The sequence below is a fragment of the Marmota flaviventris genome, chromosome 20 (assembly GCF_047511675.1).
Source record: "Marmota flaviventris isolate mMarFla1 chromosome 20, mMarFla1.hap1, whole genome shotgun sequence".
In the NCBI taxonomy this organism is placed as follows: domain Eukaryota; kingdom Metazoa; phylum Chordata; class Mammalia; order Rodentia; family Sciuridae; genus Marmota; species Marmota flaviventris.
Window position 1 is genome coordinate 22,453,606 of NC_092517.1, and position 20,902 is coordinate 22,474,507.

Genomic DNA, 20,902 nt, shown 5'->3' on the forward strand with positions numbered 1-20,902 from the left:
AGAGAGAGAGAAAGATTTCAGAGAGAGAGATTTCAGAGAGTGAGAGATTTCAGAGAGAGAGATATTTCAGATATATAGATATAGATATTTCATATATTAATCATTTGTTAGAATAGTAAATGACAAAAAATTCTCTTTCAGTATGTTGTCTCTTTATGCTGTTATTTTCCCCTTTGCTGTGCATAGCCATAAGCAGTATTGGTCCTTGATATTATTTGCTGTGCTATGAGTATTTTTTAGATGGTCACTGCCTCTCACCATGGCCCTCACTGGCAGTGGCATCTGTGTTCCCCTGCGTGGAGTGAGGTGGCTGTAAGATAAAGCTAAGCAAAGGAAGGCATCAAAGCCACATGACACAGGAAGTTACTGTAGAAAGTGGAGATGGGACGGGTCTTAGGGGTCAAGTTTCCACACTGGAAGGAGAGCATGAGAACCCAGGTTTGGTTTATTTACATGGGGGAACAGCAAAGGTTTTTCCATAGAATTTTCTTTGGCCACTTAAGGTAGGAGGTGGGCTGTCCAGGCCCAATGGGTGATGCCCAACTCCAGGGCCACCAGAGCAGCCTCCCTGGACAGCAAAAACTGAGGTCCCTGTTCTGCATAATGCATTAAGTGGGAGGAGCCACCAAATCGCTTGCAAAGCCAAACCAGAATACCCTGGGCTCAGGGCCAAGTGAAGAGGCTACAGGAGCTCAGAGTGGCTCCCCACAACTGCCCACTCCAGTGCTTCCCTTAGGTTTTATATTATCAATTTTAAAGTTCTGTGGTGTATTCTCTGGTCTTCAATCCAGTTGACATTGACCTATGAATATTCCATTTTCCCAGCATAACTTCTTAAAGAGGATTTCTTCTCTCCATACTTTGGAACCTTTGTCAATAATCAACTGAAGGAAATCCTGTAGGTCTCTTTAGGAGGACCTTTGTTATTTATTTTCTACATGACAATAGTGGAATGTATTACATAATTATCCATTCACCACACAGTTTTCCATAACTCTGTATATAAAGTATGTTCATAGCAAATTATGCCATTATACATGAGCTCTTGATTTTTTTTTGCATTACAATTCTTAATACACATTTATAACACAATTTGTCATATCTCTGTTTGCATATAAGGTATGCTGACATCAAATTCAAATCTTCATACATGCATTTTGTATAATGATGACCATGACCATCCACCATCCTTGCTATTCCCCTTCTCCCTCCCTTTCCCTCCCATCACTATTCCCTAACTAGAGATAATCTTCCCCCCCAACCAAATTTGAGTCACCCCCATTATATCAGAGAAAACATTTGGCATTTTTTTTTTTTTTTAGGGGGGGGGGTTTGGCTAACTTCACTTACCATTATCTTCAATGTCATCCATTTACCTGCAAACACCATGATTTTGTTCTTTTTTAGTGCCGAGTAATATTTCATTGTGTATAAATGCCACTTTTTTATCCATTCATACCCTGAAGGACAACTAGTTGGGTTCTACAGTTTAGCTATTGTGAATTGTGCTGTTATAAACATTGATGTGGCTGTGGTCCTGTAGTATGCTCTTTTTAGGTCCTTTAGGTATAGTCCAAGAAGAGGGATAGCTGGGTCAAATGGTGGTTCCATTTCCAATTTTCCAAAAAATATCCATACTGCTTTCCAAATTGGCCACACTAGTTTGCAATCCCACCAGTAATGTATGAGTGTAACTTTTCCTCACATCCTCACCAACACTTACTCTTTGTCTTCATAATAGCTAGCATTCTGACTGGAGTGAGATGGTACCTTAGATGGTGTTGATTTGCATTTATCTGATTGCTAGAGATAATGAGCATTTTTCCATATATTGATTGATTGTATATCCTCTTAGAAATGTCTGTTCAGGTCCTTGGCCCATTTATTTATTTATTTATTTATTTATTTATTTTTGTTTTGGTAATTATCTTGTTGAGCTCTTTATATATACACTAGAGAGTAGAGCTCTATATGATGTGTGAGAGGTAAAAAAAAAAAAAAAAAAAAACTGTTCCCAGGATGTAGGCTCCCTGTTCACCTCAGATTATTTCTTTTGCTGAGGAAAAAAAAAATCATTAGGATGAATCTATCCCACTTGTTGATTCTTGGTTTTAATTTTTGTGCTATCGGTGAAAGACCTTTATTATTTTTAAAATTCATTTTTTAATGTGTTGCTGAGGATTGAACCTAAGGCCTCACATATGCTAGGCAAGTGCTCTACCACTGAGCCATAACACCAGTCCCACTTTTTATTTTTATTTTGGGTTTGTCAATCTACTTGCTTCAATTTTGGTGGATTATATACACTTATGCATTTAATCATTTCTTATAGATTTTCCAATGCACTTCAATATTCCAGTAGTCCCTGGAATATTTGACAATAGTCCCTGATAATTTTCTGAATTACATTGGTTTCTTTGGTAAGAGCTCCTCTTTTCCCTCTGGTTTTAAAAATTCAACCTTCTTTTTGATTTGCTTGTCTAAGGGCTTTTTTTTTTTTTTCATTTTATTCATTTCAAAGAACAAACTGTTTCTTCCGTCATTTGCATTATTCTTTCATTCTCCATTTTCTTAATTTTATTTCTGATCTTTATTCTTCCCTTGTACTGATTTGGGGAATAGTTTGCCTTTGTGTTTTTAATAAGACTGACTTTTTTGTATTATTTTGCATTTTTCCTTCAGTTGATTTCTTCTTTCAGGCTACAATGGCCTGATAACATACAAAGCATGAAGTCTCCATGTTCATATTTGTTAGCAAGTCATTTGTGACCTTAGATATGATCTATTTTGGAGACAGTTTCATCAAGAGGTGAAAATGAAGTGTAATTAGATATTGTTAAAGTATCTCATAGATATTTGTTATGTCCATTTTTGAATACTGTGCTTTAACTACAGGCCAGTTTTTTCTTCTAAAATGACAGCTAATTTTTGTAACAGAAAGGTAAATGTGGGCACATATAATCAGTTTCACATGATTTCAGGAACTTGGATAAAAAATGGTGGCAAATCTGTTGGCACTGGATTTTGAAAGAGTGGAGGTGGTAATACAGTGATCAAACTGAAAGATGATAACTGAGTTTGATGACTCACACCTGTGATTCCAGTGAGGCAGGAGGATTGTGAGTTCAAAGCCAGCCTCAGCAGTTGAGTGGTGTCCTAAGCAACTTAACAAGATCCTATCTCCAAGTAAAATATTTTAAAAAGCTGGGGTTGTGCCTCAATAGAAAAGTGCTGGGTTCAATTCCTGGTACAAAAAAATTTCAATGATTGTGTAAATTGGATATTTTCATGAGCACATATGTGTGATATTCTTAAGGGAAATCTGAAAATAGCATGCAGGTGTCTGCATGTGCCACTTGTGTCCCAGGGTTTGGTTTGCTCCTATAGATGGGCAACCTTACTCTTTTCTCACAGCACTTACTGTCCTTGGGTTGTTTCTCTGTTTTTTCTTCCCAGCCCTATCTTGTATCTAGGTGTGGTAGGTACAAATGCAGGGCTGATGTCCTAGTGGGGATGAGGGATATCCACTCTAGGCTAATACAAGAGTATGGAGACTAGAAAGCCCCTGGGACTGAATGCCTGCTGAGATTGATGACACTGATCAGCACGGAAATGAGGTTTGGGTTTGACACACAGGCAAATCTACAAAAAATAGGAGTAAAACAGAATAAGGTTGTGGGCAACCACTTGGAGTTCTTAGCTTGTGTAAAGAAACTAATAATAATAGTATAGTGTTACTTAAGATAGGAGAAAATATCATATTAATAATAATAAATGGTATAAAACAATGAATATGAGAAGGAGGGACAAACAATGGACATGAAGGACGGACAATAGAAAGTCTTTCAAAAAAAATAACCAATGTTATTGAGGTACATTTGTGCTAGGGATGTGGCTCCCTAGTACATTTGTGCTAGGGATGTGGAAGTTGCCTTGCTTGTGCAAGTACCCAGTTGTAATTTTCTTCAATTTTTTTTATACTGATTAAAAGAAATTAGTTTTTTAAATTTTATTTATTCTAATTTGATATATCACGCAGAATGCAATTCAGCTAATATTATACTAATAGAGCACATTTTTTTCCATGTCTCTGGTTGTACACAAAGTAGAATCATATCATTTGTTTTAATACATGTACTAAGGATAATGATGTCCATCTCATTCCACAGTCTTTCCTACTTCCTTATCTCCTCTGTTCCCCTCCCACCCTCTTCCCTATCTAAACTTCATCTATTTCTCCCATGCTCCTTTCCATCCCCACTATGAATTTCCCTCTTTATATCAGAGAAAAGTTTTAGCATTTGTCTTTTTGGGATTGACTAACTTCACTTAGCATTATCTTCTCTAACTCCATCCATTTACCTGAAAATATCATGATTTTATTTTTTTACTGCTGAGTAATATTCCATGGTGTATATGTACCACATTTTCTTTATTGATGCATCCACTGAAGGGCATCTAGGTTGGTACCACAGTTTAGCTATTGTGAATTGTGCTGCTATAAACATTGATGTGGCTGTGGTCCCTGAAGTGTGCTGTTTTTATGTCCTTTGGATACAGTCCTAGAAGAGGGATAGCTAGGTCAAATGGTTGTTCCATTCCCAACTTTCCAAGGAATCTTACTGCTTTCCATATTGGCTACACCAATTTGCATTCCCACCAGCAATGTATGAGTGTGCATGTTTCCCCACATCCTCACCAACAGTATTGTTGTTTGTCTTCATAATAGCTGCCATTGTGACTGGAGTGAGATGATATCTTAGTTGTAATTTCTGTGTCTAATTCATTTCTTTGCATACAGATGCCAAGATGTTCATAATTCATTAAAAAGTTCGTATCATCTCCAGTGAAGTCATGACTTCTCTTGTGTGTTTTTTGAGTTTATTTCTAGGTTTTCAGTTCTCTTTTACTAATCTGTTTGTATACTCCTTGCCTCATATCTCACCTTTTGGGTTACTGTAAGTTCATAGTAAATCTCAGAATAATATATTTCACTCCTGTCAACTTATTCTACAGAATCGTTGACCACTCTGTATGCCTGCCTTCTCCACATAGCCTTTAGAAGCAATTTTTTATATTTGTGCAACAGGTTGATAGGATTTTATTGTGGTTGTGTTTAATTCATTTATTAGAGTTTTAGGTAACTAATATCTTAATATTGAATGCTCCTTTCTATGTTGGATAATTGTAGGGCCCCCCAATTTACAGAAAGTTGATCAGCAGTGTAGATGACATTCTGGGACTTATAAGTGGCATCAGAATTATGTGAAAGACTGGAAGTTTGAGACCTGAACTAGTGACATTTTTGCCAAAGTATCAAAAATATGTTATTTTTTAAAAAGTATTTTTTAGTTGTTGATGTACGTTTATTCTTTATTTATATGTGGTGCTGAGGATCAGACCTGGTGCCTCACGCATGCTAGGCAAGTGCTCTGCCACCGAGCCACAACCCCAATTTGATTTTCCACAAATTCACACGTTTTCTTTTAGAAAAATAAATTTTAAAGGACATTGTAGGTGAGGATTTTAAACTGACTCCAACTATGTGTCTGTTAACTGGGGAGAATTGTGACTCTGGAAGACTAACCATTTCCTTTCTTTGCAAAAGGGATCCGAGGTGTATAGTCTTTACAGAATTATTTTCTTAGCTGCCCAGGATTGCCTCATTCACTGCTTAGGGATGAGTCACAAAAGGCTACAGTGTTGCAGTGAGGGTGCTCCACAGTTTGGAAAATATATTTATTCTAACATGTCAGGATTTTTATTTTTTTGCATTTTGTGAACAGTGACTATAATCATCTACTAACCTGATTTGTCTTGCTATTGTTCCTTTCATGAAACTTGATACCATACAATTCCAATTGGCTCAAATATTTAAATAATTTGCTATTGAAGATTTTTAATTGGTTATTTGTGTAGATGGGGTGGTTATGCTGTGTGTCAAGGTAATTCTTGCAATAAAGTAGCTATGTTTAATTAGGATCCATCCACACGTGGAAAACCCGTGTGAACACTTCTGGTGTGTCTTACTAATCTCATCTTCCTTTTGCACACAGAGATGATGACAGTCCTGTGCCTCTTTTATGAGTAATAATTTTATTATGTGTTTCTCAAAACCATCATTTTCCTTGATTATATATCTTTGGTTACATGAGTTTTAAGTAACCTATTGTTACCATTTTTTTTCTATTATAATTATATTAAAAGGTATTTTTTATTAACCACTTCTTTGTCTCAGACTTTTGAACACATATGTGCTGCTGTCTGGGCCTCTATTGTACCAAATTTATTCACTCATTGAACTGCTTATAGAACTTGAAATATTTCAAGTCTGTCTTTTCGTGAGGTGGAAGTGTCACTTTACACGTCTCCAAACATTAATATTTTATGAATATTTTACACATTGGGAGTGTGTCATGGATCATACCTGAAACTAATTATATTCAGGAGCTCAATCTATCTCATAGATACAAAGCAGAGAGAATAACTACCAGACTTTTTTCAAAAGCTTTTTTACCACTCTTTTTCTCTCCCTTGGGCACAATCACCTTATGAGAATATCTCTGACAAGTCTTATAAGCATCTGGAATGTCCCCTAAATTTCATTCACTGATGGCAGAAGAGTTAGGAGTTGGGCTTTTATTTAGTGCTTGGATTATGGTATATATCCTTCACTTCACTCTGATGTGGAATATACATACTGTTTTTGGACTTATGTATTTTCCTCTGAATTAGATAATGGAAAGTATCTTATTACATAATTAAAGTCACTCTCCTACACGACAATCAGTTCTACTAACTCTTAATTCAAATTAAAAACTGAATAATGGTTTGGTCCATGTTCTATTGATCTAACAATTTTTATTTCAGGAGCCATTGACATTCGAGGATGTGGCCATTGATTTCTCTGAGGAGGAATGGGAATGCCTGGATCCTGCTCAGCAGAATTTATATAGAATTTATATAGACCTGCAGCAACCTGGTCTTTGTGGGTGAGCATAACTTTCTTTCAAAATTCCTAATTATCATTATTCAATTTTTTTTCCCTTGAAGTATATCTTTTGGGAACTTCACCATAAGAATGAGTTTCAGATTCATGCTTTCAATAAAAAAGATGGGGTAGTTCTTGGTGCTGACAAGGAAATGTTAATGTTTCTTTTTATCCTTAATGTTTTCCTTTGTTGGCATGATATATATTCTTCACTTCTCATATGGTTGACTTAGAGGAATGCAGTGATGTCAAATATTGTGACCCACATATAGCAGAGGACATAGTTGAGGTAGAGGAGGAAGCCTAAATTCAAAAAGGTTGATTGAGATGCTATACAGCAGAAAACATTTTTGAGAAGCTTTCATTTCTTTCTCTTATTATCATAGAAGAACCTGTTCTGTGTTTTGTGCTTTAAAATTATCTAGGCTCCTGCTTTTCTTCCAGTAATGTCTCCATACATTCAAATTAACAAGAAAAACCTCCCCTTACCATGTTAGTGTCAATATTATCTGACGGCTCTTCCATAACTTTTAAAATATTTTTTAGTTGTTAATGAATTTCCCATTTATTCATATGTGGTGCTGAGGATCGAACCCAGGGCCTTATATGTGCTAGGCAAGTGCTCTACCACTACTCTACAACTCCAGCCCCTTTTCCAGTATTTGCAGGAAAGTTTTGTACATTTATGGAGATCTCTAGGTCAGCCCATTGTAATACATTACTATCATAAGTCAGTTTCTCTAATCTTATTTGTACATTTTTTTTCACTAAAACTTCCTTATCAGAGTTCTTTCTAAATATGTGTAATGGATTTTCTGTGAAATTATCTTCCATGGAATGAAAGTCAAGATGGACAAAGACTGCTCTTTTGAGAGATGGTGTAAGTTGTAGTTGAATAAGAGGATTTGTAAAATAATACATCTCTGGTTATTTACAGTTTGGTTGGTTGGTTTTTTCTTATTTTTTCATTGTGTACAGTAGGATCCATGTTATACACTGGGATTCCTCATATAAGTTAATTGCTTCACAAATTAAGATATGCATGACTCTTGTTTGAATTGCCGAAAATGTTATATGTGCTTTTGCTTGTATAAATATTAAGCCTCTTTTGTCTATGACTTTTGTATTTTATCTTGATTGGCTTTTCATTCTGCCCATGTACGTGGAAATTGAAGTTTTCTATATGTAAATGTAATGGGGATTGATGGCAGTGATACTCTAATGCTAAACTACACCCCAAGCTCATTTTCACTCATAGTTGTAGAGAGATTCTCACTAAGTTATTGAGGATGTCTTGAATTTGCAATTCCCCTGCCTCAGACTTCCTAGTAGCTGAGATTACATGCATGCCCATCATTTGTATACTGATGAGTTTGTTATTATTTATAAAACAAAGACCACATTATTTTAAATGTAGTTTGAAAAATGTTGCAGTTATCTTTTATGTGTTTTTTTTTTTAATTTTCATTATAATCAAAACCACAAAATAAAACTTACTGTCTCCAAAATTTTAAATATTCAGTAACATTAATTCAAACTGTTATGCAATGTATCTCTAAAAATTTACATCTCAAAAAAAAATCAGTTCCTAGGAAGCAAGGGCTCATTTCTGTCTCCCCATCACAAAACCATTCCCTTTTTTTCAGAAATCTTCTTTTTTAGTTTATAGATGTCCTATTCATATAATTCTGCAGTACTCTTTCTGTGACATATTTCAGTTAAACTAGTGTACATACATTTTGTAAGATATGTAATTAGAATAAATTCTTTCACTTCAAAGTTCTATAGTTTTATATTCTAAATTGGCTCATTTGTTCTTTTCAAGGGATATTTGCTTTGCATCCCCCATAATGGCTCTGGTGAATAACATTGTAACAACACTGGTGTGCAATGTTTATAATTGCTATTGATGTGAGGGCTTATTATGACACTCACTCAGAACTCTGTCTACCTGACTCCATGTCTACATTTATAATTGAATGCTGTAACTTTAGTATATTTTTTAGCAGGGAAATATTTCTCTAATTTTATTTGCATTTTGGGGGATATTCATACAGTTTAAAGGACACATTTCTCTGCAAAAAAATTTAACAATGGGAGTTTGAATATTACCTGGAGCCTCTAAAATTAAAAGATGTTTATACTACTTAAAGTAATCTTTCAATTCTTGAAAAACAGCATGCCCAAGAGTGTTCAATCAACTGACACATATTTTTTGAGTTTTGAACATCCCTATCACTTTTGACTTCAAATTTTTATTCCCTGTTAGTTACAAAATAACTATCATTAAATATTTATTAACCTTTGTTTTAATACATAAAATTGGTCTATCCAGCATAATATCCCATTTGTGATTAAGAACAGGAATTCTATAAGTCAACAATAGTTTCAAAATATTTTCAAATTCTTATGCTTTGCAATTACCATTTTGCTTCACTGTATTTCCCTTTTCGGTAAGTGGGGATTGATGTCTCCTAGGATGACAGTGATTCTTGGTTTTCATTCAACTCTCTCAGTGTTTTCTTTGTGTGTTTGGGGAGTAGGATGTTCATTGCAAATGTATTTACTCTTAATTCAGAAACTAGGGAAAGGTTCCTTTTCTCTATTTTGCCTCTTAAAGGTTTTTTTTTAAATTTAAAATGTCTTCTATGTCCTGTAACTGTCTTAAACTATGTTTTGTGTACTATAATTTAGACAGCCCAGGTTTTGTTCAGTCACTTTTGTATGTGTCATTCTAATAACCCTTTGCTTTCAGCATGTGTGTGTCCTTAGACTTAGAGTATCCTGTGGACTACTTACAGTTGTAATTTTTAGAGTTAATTCAGATAGCCAAGGTTGCTTTGATCAGATTTTGTAATCTTACATTTGCCAACCAAAAAAAAAGTCTATAAATGAAGAATCTCCTACTCATACTTTGTATGAGTATTAACTTGACTTCACTTTATTAAAAATTGAATATATTTATGTGTCCTTTCAAAATTATATGATTGTTACAGGTATATATGCCTATTAACAGTTTTGTTTTTATGATTTTGTCTTTCAAATTCTATTCAAAATTACATGTTTTGAGACCCATCATTAAAATAAAGTAGACTTGTTTGTGCCAAGAAATATTTAGAATTTCATATAACTTGTGTTGCTCTGCACACTTACATTTTAGTAAGAAGGATTACATTTCATACTTTGTGGATAACAGATCTAGTGTTGATGAGTAGTGTGTGCATTTCTATATCTTTAAAGTCTTAATTTTCCTTCTCTTTTGAAAGATGGTAGCTGTGAATATTATGTCTTGGTTGATAATTTTATTCTTTCATCCCTTGAAAGTAGCCCTGAATTCCTTTCTGTGTTGTGAAGTTTCGACTAAGGATTTCACAAATATGTAGTTACACATTTCTAGGTGACCCATGCTTTTCTCTTGGATGCTCTCAATATTATGAGTTTTAAAACTTGGATTAAAACCTGCAACTTGGAGATAATTGAGCTACTTGGAAGTTTTATTTTTCATATTTTCTTAGATGTGTTTATTAGTACCGGAAATAGAACTTAAAGGTGATTTAGCACTTTGCATTTTTTACTTTGACTGGCCTTGAAATTTTGATTCTCTGGCTCAACCTCCTATGTTGCTGTGTACAACCACCCCTGTCTCTTTCAGACATTTTCTAAAGAAAGACTTTAAACACATATTTTCTGCTTATTACTATTAACAATTCTTGACTAACTTTTATTCTATCTTTTTGTGTGTTGGTTTACTTCAGTAAACATCTTTGAAATGATAATTTGCTATTCCCTTTGAGTAATTCATAAAAGTTGATTTAGCCATTTTTTTTTTTTTTTTGTTGTTGTTGTTGGTAAGCAGGAACCCCTTTTTGAACAGTCCCCAAATATTTACATGTTTCATACTTTTATTTTTTTAATGAAACAGAAGAAAGTTGGTAGATTTTTGAAATATATTGTAAAGGAGAAAAGGCTGTGTAACACAATTTATCTTCCTCTACTATATTACTCTCCATAGTAAGGTACTCATCTTGGCTACTGTGAACACTAAGATGATTTGGAAAGTTCTCAAGGTAATTTTCTGTGTACATTTTTATTTGAATATTTATATATTTCTGCAGTAATGATGGACTTGGATTTAATAATCCATTCCCCTGCTAATATTCCTTTTTTGCTGTAATTTCCTATGTTTGCAAAATATACTCAGCCCAGTAGAGTAAGTAAACATGATTGTTATTTTTATTTATTTCAGCCATGACTTCTCATCATCCTTGGGAAATTTTACCAGAGCAGGGAATAAAAGAGAGAGAGGGAAGATATGGAAAATCTGACCTTGACTATTTACAACTAAGAAAACAATGGGGAGATATAGGTGAGAGTAAAGTTCAAAAATCATATTACAATAGACAACACCAATTAGTAGTCCCTATTAATGATAAAAATTGTATGGTCAAAAGACACCAGGAACAATTAATGTCTGAAAAAAATTCAATTTATTCCTCTTACTTTTGAGGAGATTTTTATGTTTTTTTAAAGAGAGAGAGAGAGAGAGAGAGAGAGAGAGAGAGAGAGAGAGAGAGAATTTTAATATTTATTTTTTTAGTTTTCGGCAGATACAACATCTTTGTTTTTTATGTGGTGCTGAGGATCGAACCTGGGCCGCACGCATGCCAGGAGAGTGCACTACCACTTGAACCACATCCCCAGCCCAAGATTTTTATGTTTTTAAGAATATATCCACAGCCATTTTAAAGACTATATTTCCTCTGAAAGGAAATGTGGAAAATTTGAAAAGAAATATGGTCCATGCATCAGTTTTTATCTTGGCCAATTATAAGTTAAACTTCCAGTCAAACATTTGCACAGAGAAGATATTTAAGACAGATTTTTAAAAGTGATACTATTGAGAGTTTCTTTACAAAATGTACATTTTTTCTGCAAGAAAACAGTAATTTATCCTTGTGCCCAAGTAGACAATATTAAGAATTGTAGAAAAGTTCCTACTTCCCCACTATTGCTCAATGACAATTCTGATTCAGATTTCTGGAAAGTGCACTATATATATATAATGCTATAAAGTAACACCATTAGCCATGTCTCTACCCTGAGTAATAACCAGGATATTTACATTGGTGATAAAATTATGAATATAGAGAAACTCCTAGTCATTTTCTCAAGAAAATTTACCAAAATTAAAAATGGGTGAAAGTCTTGCTTTAGTACTCATTTAAATATTCATAGTTAAGACAAAACATGCAAGTGTAAGGTATGTGAAAGGGCTCTTAATCACAGTGCAGAGCTTGCTCAATACAAGAGAATTTATAGAGAAGGAGAGCACTATAAGTTTAGAAGATGTTGAGCAAGACAGTGCTTTCATATATTCTGTAAACAAAGCAGATACTATGACAATGATAAACCCTATAAATTTAAAAGAAAGCAAAAAAAAAAAAAAAAAAAAAAAAAAAAAAGTTTAGTGAAAGGTTACAACTTATTAAGCATCAGGGGATTTATACTGAAGAAAAGACTTGTAAATGTAAAAAGTGTAGCAAAGCCTTAAAAGATTATTCAAATCTTACTCAACACCAAAAAATTTATTCTGTAGAGAAGACCTACCAATGTGAAGAATGCAACACACTCAAAAACTTTACTCAACATCACAGTGTTCGTACAGGAGATATGCCATGCAAAGAATGTGACAAAACTTTAAATAAAAGCTCCAATCTTATTTGTCACCAGTGGACACACCCTGGGGAGATGTCCCACATATGTAAACAATTTTGTGAAGCTTTTAGTCAAAAACCAAGCCTTAAAAATCACCACAGGATTCATACTGGAGAGAAGCCCTACAAATGTAAAGTGTGTGGCAAGAGTTTTAGTCAAAAAGCGTCACTTACACAGCACCAGTGAATCCACACTGGAGAGAAGCCCTACAACTGTAAAGAATGTGGCAAAGCTTTTAATACCATCTCATACCATAATTATCACAAAAGGATTCATACTGGAGAGAAGTCCTGCAAATGTTGAGAATGTGGCAAAGCTTTTAATAGCATCTCACATCTTAGTTGCCACAAGAGGATTCATACTGGAGAGAAGCCCTACAAATGTGAAGAATGTGGCAAAACTTTTAGGCAAAGATCATCACTTACTCAGCACCAGAGAATCCACACTGGAGAAAAGCCCTACAAATGTAAAGAATGTGGAAAAGCTTTTAATAGCTTCTCATATCTTGATTGTCACAAAAGGATTCATACTGGAGAGAAGCCCTACAAATGTTCAGAATGTGGAAAAGCTTTTAATACTGTCTCACAACTGAGTTGCCACAAGAGGATTCATACTGGAGAGATGCCCCACAAATGTTAAGAATGCGGCAAAGCTTTTAATAGCATCTAACACAGTAACTATCACAAAAGGATTCATACTGGAGAGAAGCCCTACAAATGTAGAGAATGTGGCAAAGCTTTTAATACCATCTCACACCTTAGTCGCCACAAGAGGATTCATACTGGAGAGAAGCCCTACAAATGTGAAGAATGTGGCAGGTATTTCAATCAAAAATCATCACTTACTCGACACCAGAAAACTCATCCTAGAGACAACTCCTATAAATGAGAAGAATGGCAAAGGTTTTAAAATTGAAGATCACATCTTAGTAAACATTATAGATTTTATACTGGAGAGAAGTTTTACAATGAAATCATTGCATTGGTGTCTTTAAGGATGCATCAACCCTTATTTCACAGTAGTTCCACACTATTTCACACCAGAGATATGATAGCACAGAAATTATACAAGTGTAAAATAGGTTACAGATTCTCCAACACTTGTTCACACCTTATGCAGCACCTCAGAATTCATACAAGTGAGTGGACATGTGGAAAATTTTTTGCAAAGCTTTTGGACATTGATCAAACATTTTTAAAACACTGGAGTATTTATAGCATATAGAAACCCAAAGAATGTGTCCAAGAGTGTATTCAAATTTTAGACATTTTTCAATTTCTTACCTCATACCTGTACCAAATTTGGAATACCATATGTCCAAAGTATATACCTTAGATAATAGCAAACTATTTCCAAAGAAAATCTTGACAAGTATAAAAATTTGTAGTAAATTTCTTATCTATAGCCCCTCCTTTGAAGTATTTGGGACCTAGGAGGGAAAAAAATCATTTAAATGTAGAAAATGGATAATTGCTTTTGACATTTGCTGAAACTTTTCTTAACATCTTGAGGTGATATTGTATACATAAGGAAATACAAGTATAGAATAGTGCATCCCTAAAAGGATATAATTTTACTATAAATCAAAACTTACTAAATATTCTCATTTTTCACAACTGGAGGAAACATAATTCTCATAGTTGATTATTACAGAAGTCTTTTAAGGTTTATATGAAATTTAAATTTTTAGTTTTTATTTTTGTTCTTAAACTTAGGGACACTTAATCAGTAAACTGAATCCCCAGATTTTATTTTCATTCTTATTTAGAGATAGGGTTTGCTAAGTTGTTTAGGGCCTCACCAAGTTATTGAGCCTGGCTTTTAACTTGCAATGCTTCTCATGTCCCTCGGGTTATAGGCATGGACCACCATGCCCATTTTACAGAGCATTTTTACTTATATTTGCAATATGGATGCAACTTATTACTAAATAAAGTGTGAATTTCTTAATGTTAACCTTGTCATGCATTTAATGATGTTATTAGATCACACATCTCCCACTATTCACTTTGCTAATGGATCAAATATAGCAAAACATTCCCTTGGGTAAATAATGCTATAACGTCTCCATTAATTATTTCATATGTTTAATCAAGTTTTATTTGGGGAATATTATTTATGTAAATTATACACTCTTTGTTTGTAATTATGCAAAAATTAAGTTACAGGAAGGACCTAGGAATACTAAAATAATGCCCAGATATCCCTAGTTTGAATTACAACTTTAACATTTCACCTGGTAGTGTTGCAGTACTCCCTAAGGGATCTACAACTCTGGAGAGTTATACAAGCTCCCAATGATGGAGTTAAAAAAGACCCAAGAGACTAGGAGCCAACGTGCATATTCAGGTAAAAAAAAAAGAGGGTTGCTGAAGGGGGAAATAGTCTCAATGTTTCCTGGGGAAACCACGTGGTCCACAGGGACTGAAGAAACCATGCAGTTGCTCATGAATTCCATGACATCACTGAGGAGACTAGACTGACCTCAAGTGTAGGAAAAGCATCCCAATATTGGACCACCTCTTTAGTCTTGGATACCCAGTAGAAAAGTGTAACCAGATACATGTAAAATGATGACTGTAAAAAGAAACAGATATACTATAGGAACATTTATGCCCACACATTTTTTTTTATTTTATTATATATTTTCGCTTTATAGACCTTTTGTTCTACTTAATAACTTACAATATAATATTTGTTATACTTATTGGATTATATGATAGATAGCATGTGTCATGGTATCCCAGACCCCTCTGCAAACCAGTAAATATAAGATACTATAAACTAACCCTGTCCCTCTTCAGATCTTACAGCTCCAGGAGCCCATGACACCACACAGAGAGAAACACAATTTTGATTGAAATAAATCTCTAGACTCTAATCTACACGTCCTGTTCAAAAAGTAAAAACACAATATTCTCTTCATATGTGAGTATATGAACAAAACACCATCCACAAACATTTCATTTAACTTTATTTGGGAAAATAAATATTGAAATGATAAGTTCTAGGAGAATAATATTCACACCATTCTTTATTCCAAAATGTAAATCTCTAGGTTTCATGCTTATCTCCACTCCATGTTATTTTACACAGAAAATTGGCTTCATTTTACATATGAGAGTTTTAACTATAAGGCCCAGAGGGAAGATTCAGTACTAGAGGTGTTAGGAAAATACTAAAGATCTTCCCTTTCTATGTGCCTGAATGATGTCTGCATATTCTTGATGCAACAGCTAAAGAACGCCAATATCTCAATGCATCTGGCTCAGTGGCGCAGTCATTGGAACCCCAATTTATTTAGTTATCTCAAGGCTATCACTCCCTCCTCTGGTATCTGACCTGTTCTTGACAGAGTGTTCTTCAGGGGATCACTAGGTCATGCAAGCTCTTAGAATGAAGCTTTCCTTTTTCTAACTTTTATTTATTCAGCCACACTTTAAATATAAGTTAGAACAAGACTTCAAACTCTCACCTGTGGAGGGTATGCCCTGCCCAGCACTTCCCAGTCAGGACCCTGAAAAGTTGTTTAGGAAACCCAAACAGAAAATCTATGTACTGGGGAGTCCCCATCTGGCAATACATTTGCCTGTGTCTGTTACTTTTGCTTTCTCTCTTGCTTTCATATTATTACTCAAAAAACACTCTCTTCCTTATCTATTGGATCTGACTTGCCATGTTGAGCAGCTACCCACATACTTAATGTCACAAACACATGTATGTGTAATCTAATCAGTAACTAGTGTATCTTTCAACTGCATATTTTTTTATTGCATGGGAATGGAAATTGAGAATGCTTTGAGTGCACACAGAACTATTAATAATATTCATAACATTGCTGTGTAATATTTTCTCTATGCTCAACTTGTAAGTACTGTTCTTGTGCTGCTTTGGAAAACAAATAAGAGTCACAAATCAAAAGTTTTGTGATAATAGATAGTTGCACAAACTGACTTGGGCAACTCTATTTACCATTGTTATTTTGTATGAGCTCAAGGTACTCTTTTATACTTTTATTTAATCTTAATGACATTAGCATTTATTAAAAAGTTTTTAAATCACAAAACTTCTCTGTATACAAATTTTCCCTTACCATTTTAAAATTTCTTACTCTTTTTAGGTATATATGACAGTAGAGCAAATTTTGACATATTACACATACATGGAGTAAAACTCATTTTAGTTAGCATTCCATTCTTCAGGTATACATGATGTGGACCTTCACTTGTGGTGTATTTACATATGAACATAGAAAAGTTGTGTCTGATTCATTTTACTGTCATTTCTATTCCTATTTCCCTTTTATTCCTTTCATTCCAACTTTGTCTAATCCACTGAATTTCTATTCTCTCCCCCACCCTTGAGTGGTTTAGCATCCGTGTATATTATATATTATATGTAATGTGTGATTCATTCTACTATCCTTCCTATCCCCATATCCCCTCCCCTCCCTGCACTCCTCTCTACTTAGTCTAAAGTAACTATTCTTCCCCACCCCCCATTGTGAGTTAGCATCCACTTGTCAGAGAGAATATTTGTCCTTTGTGATGTGTGTGTGTGTGTTTGTTGGCTTATTTCACTTAGCATGGTATTCTCCAACTCCATACATTTGCCACCAAAAGCCATATTTTCCTTAATCTTTAAAGCTAAATAATATTCCCTTGGTGGGGGGAATATATATAATCACATTTTATTTATCCATTCATCTGTTTAAGGACACCTAGTTTGGTTCTATGGTTTAGCTATTTTGAATTGTGTTGCAATGAACATCGATGCGGCTGTGTCCCTGTAGTACGCTGTTTTTAAGTCCCCTTAAGGGTTAGCTGGGTCAAATGGTGTTTCCATTCTGGTTTTGCAAGGACTCTTCCATACTGCTTTCCATGGTGTTTGCACAAATTTGCAGTCGGTGCCATGAATGATGTGTGAGTGTTCCTTTTCCCCCACATCTTCACCAACATTTATTGTTGCCTGTATTATTAATCATTGCCATTCTGACTTAAGTGAGATAAAATCTTCAACTAATTTTGATTTAAGTCTTCCTAATTGCTAGATGTGTTGAACGTTTTTTCATGTATTTTTAATTGATTATATTTCTTCTGTAAAGTGTCTGTTCAGTTACTTGGCCCATTTGTTAATTGCGTTTTGTTGTTGTTGTTGTTTTTTAAGTTTTGAGCTCTTTATATACCCTAGAGATTAATGCTTTATCTGACGTATGTGTGGTAAAGACTTTATACAAATTTGTAGGTTCTCTCTTCACATTATTGTTTCTTTTGCTGAGAACGAGCTTTTTTAGCTTGAATCTATCCCATTTATTGATTATTGGTTTTTAATTCTTGTGCTGTAGGGGTCTTGTTATGGAAGTCAGATTCTGGACCAACATTCACCTCAGATTTTTAAATAGCATCCTAAGTTCATGAATGTTTCATTTTTATTGTTTCTCATACTATCTTGCCTTATAGATGTTCTAAAGGGTCATGAAATGATCTAGCTTCACATGCATGATTTTCTGATGATTGTTATTTTTCAATATGTAGCTGCAGATTAATTAAAGCACATACGTGCCTTGTATAGGAAATATTCCATCAGTAGATCAACATCAAATAGTATAATATATATAAAATATATAAAAGCCTGGATTCAAATTCATGCACATCCACTCTAGAGCTTGGCCAATAAAACTTATTCTATACTAGTTCTACATTATATAACCTCCATGAAAGCTGTTGTAAATCCAAAGCCTGAGACCCACTCCCCAGACATTCTTTTTTTTTTTTAAGGGAGGGACGACAAAGATTAAACTCAGGGACACTCAACCACTGAGCCAAATCCCTTGCCCTAATTTATTTAGAGACAGGATCTCACTGAGCTTCTTAGTAAATCTCTTTCACTGAGACTGGCTCTGAATTCATGATCCTCCTCCCTCAGCCTTCCAAGCTGCTGAGATTACAGGCATGTGCCACCATGCCCAGTTCCCTGAGAGCCTTCTTTAACTGGTTGGAACCCACTTGTTCAGTGTATTTTGACCTAATCCACACAACTAGAGATGAAATTATTTTCCTCTTTATTAAAAATCAGGACAACTTAGACAAAGAGATTGGATTTAACAGCACCTACTTACACAGCAAGTCCACATTACAACAAAGGTTTGGTCTGCAATTCTCCACCTCTCCAAAGAGCTCTTCTTAGCTACACAAAGTTGGCAGTACTGGCCAACACTCTGTCATGGCTCATTCCAGAAGCCTCTCAGGAGGTGAGTGTGTATGATGGACAGTATTCCAGGTGGCACCTTGGTGATCATTGGGCCATGCCATAGAGTAAGGCAGAGTCCAGGTCAAAGGCACAAAACTTTAATGTGGCTGGTCCAGGATGGGAGCTGCCTGAGGGAATGCTTTTTCTCTGCCCTTGATGTCTTGCCTAACTGTGCATATGCTGAAATACTTGTTCAATGACTTGCACTCTTTTTCTGTTTTATGTTTCCCTCTCATGTGGCTTTGGAGGTCTCATGCTTTGGCAATCATTGTGACTTTCTTCTTCAGTTTTCCAACTTCCCTCAGCCCATCCATGTGGAATTTCTGCCTGTGGATATTACAGTTTTCTTTTTATATATTTCCATTTAGTCCAAGATTCTAATTACCTCTAGAAAGAACAAATGCTTCATTCATTATCATGCCTGTACTAACCCTTCACATGTTGATAAGAGTGGTGATCAAGAATTATCTTCTGATGTCTACAACTGGAACGTAAGTGGGTCCACTTGAAATGACAGTCCTTTCTTTTGACAACAGATAATGTGGCTCCATTTTCATATAGGGTTTTAATGTATATATATTATATTATATTACCAAGGAAACTGAGCCTACTTTTACATGGTTTCTCTCAGAGAAGGTGGAGTTGATCGTGTAGGATCCTTAGAGTGGACTCCAGCTCAAACTCTGCCTTGGCTCTCACTAGATTCCAAATGCCTGGGTCTACAACATGTGACCTACAGCTCTACCTCTACTTTTCTATTTTTCCATTTTATATTAGATTAATTTTAATATTTCACTCAGGCTTGAACCACAGAACTCTCACTTTGGAAAGGATGACATAGAGAACCATCACTACCCCAAAATAGGGGTGCTCCATGTGCAAACTAGGGAAGAGGGGCCGTTCACACTGTTAGGCAGAGATCCTTCAGGGCAACAGGGAAACTATGGGGGTGCCAGGAGTCCCTCACACCAAAGTAGAGGCATTATAAATTGTGGACGAGATTTGGACTAATTTGATCTTAGGACAAGAATTAGAGTAATTTAAGTTTCCTTATCAACATGATGAGAAAATGATCTCAATCAAGATCCCTTTCCAGATATGTCCAGGAAACTCAGAGTTTGGAGCCCAGCTGTCTCAGGACTGGTCTTATCCATCAGAGAAGTAAAATTTAGATACAGATGACATGTCCCCCTTGGGAAGCCACAGTTCTTGCCTTCTTGGGACCTTCTTGCTTTTCTACAGACATTAAAATTACAAACCTGCAGAGAGAGGACTTAAACAAATCCTTTCCAGAAAGCCTACAAGTGTTTGTTCTCTGCTCAGCTGCACAGAGTCTTTCCCAGCTTAATCACCTGAATAAGTACCTGCGTGTCCTCAGATGAAGAGTTAGTGTGGGTTTTAAAAAAGACATGGGGAAAGAAAACTTGGTCTAGTGATATTTCCCAGTAGCTTCAGAGGAGACATTCACTCCAACAGTCCTAATGAGCCCAGAGGACTGTGTGTTTTGTGTGGTTCAATGAGGATATTGACTAAGGATGTTTGCTTCTTTGAGATCCTGCTAAAATTAGTCATTTTTACAGGGAATGTCAGTTTTACTTTTTCATTTTTTTAAATTTAGTAACTTCATGTGACACAACTTACATATGCTATATCATGTAGAGATTTTAAACACTACTAATTTGTATACTTATTGCCAGGGAATTAATAAGTTTTAATATTTTTATTATTGATAATCTTGCCTTGGCCATTTCATAGAACAATCATTGTTGTTTGAGTAATTGTAGATTTTGAAATATTTAGAAGGAAATAAGGTTCTATATTCAAAACCTCATGTCCTCATGTCCCCTTGCTACTGACTAAGGTAAAAAAAACATGAGCATGGTTAAAAATTTTCTTTCAGTTAGTAAATGTCAAATAAGGGACCATGATGAGAAGGAAGTACAGTAA

At 35.0% G+C, this 20,902-nt stretch overlaps 1 protein-coding gene across 1 annotated transcript in view; it reads left to right on the forward strand.

The window, feature by feature from the left end:
- Positions 1-259: 259 nt before the first annotated feature.
- LOC139703066 (zinc finger protein 420-like) overlaps positions 260-20,902 on the forward strand; it is a 119,350-nt gene continuing 98,707 nt past the window's right edge. Inside the window, 3 exon segments of the mRNA XM_071605980.1 lie at positions 260-301; positions 6,871-6,992; positions 13,048-13,508. Of these exon segments, the coding sequence (XP_071462081.1) occupies positions 260-301; positions 6,871-6,992; positions 13,048-13,508 (625 nt within the window).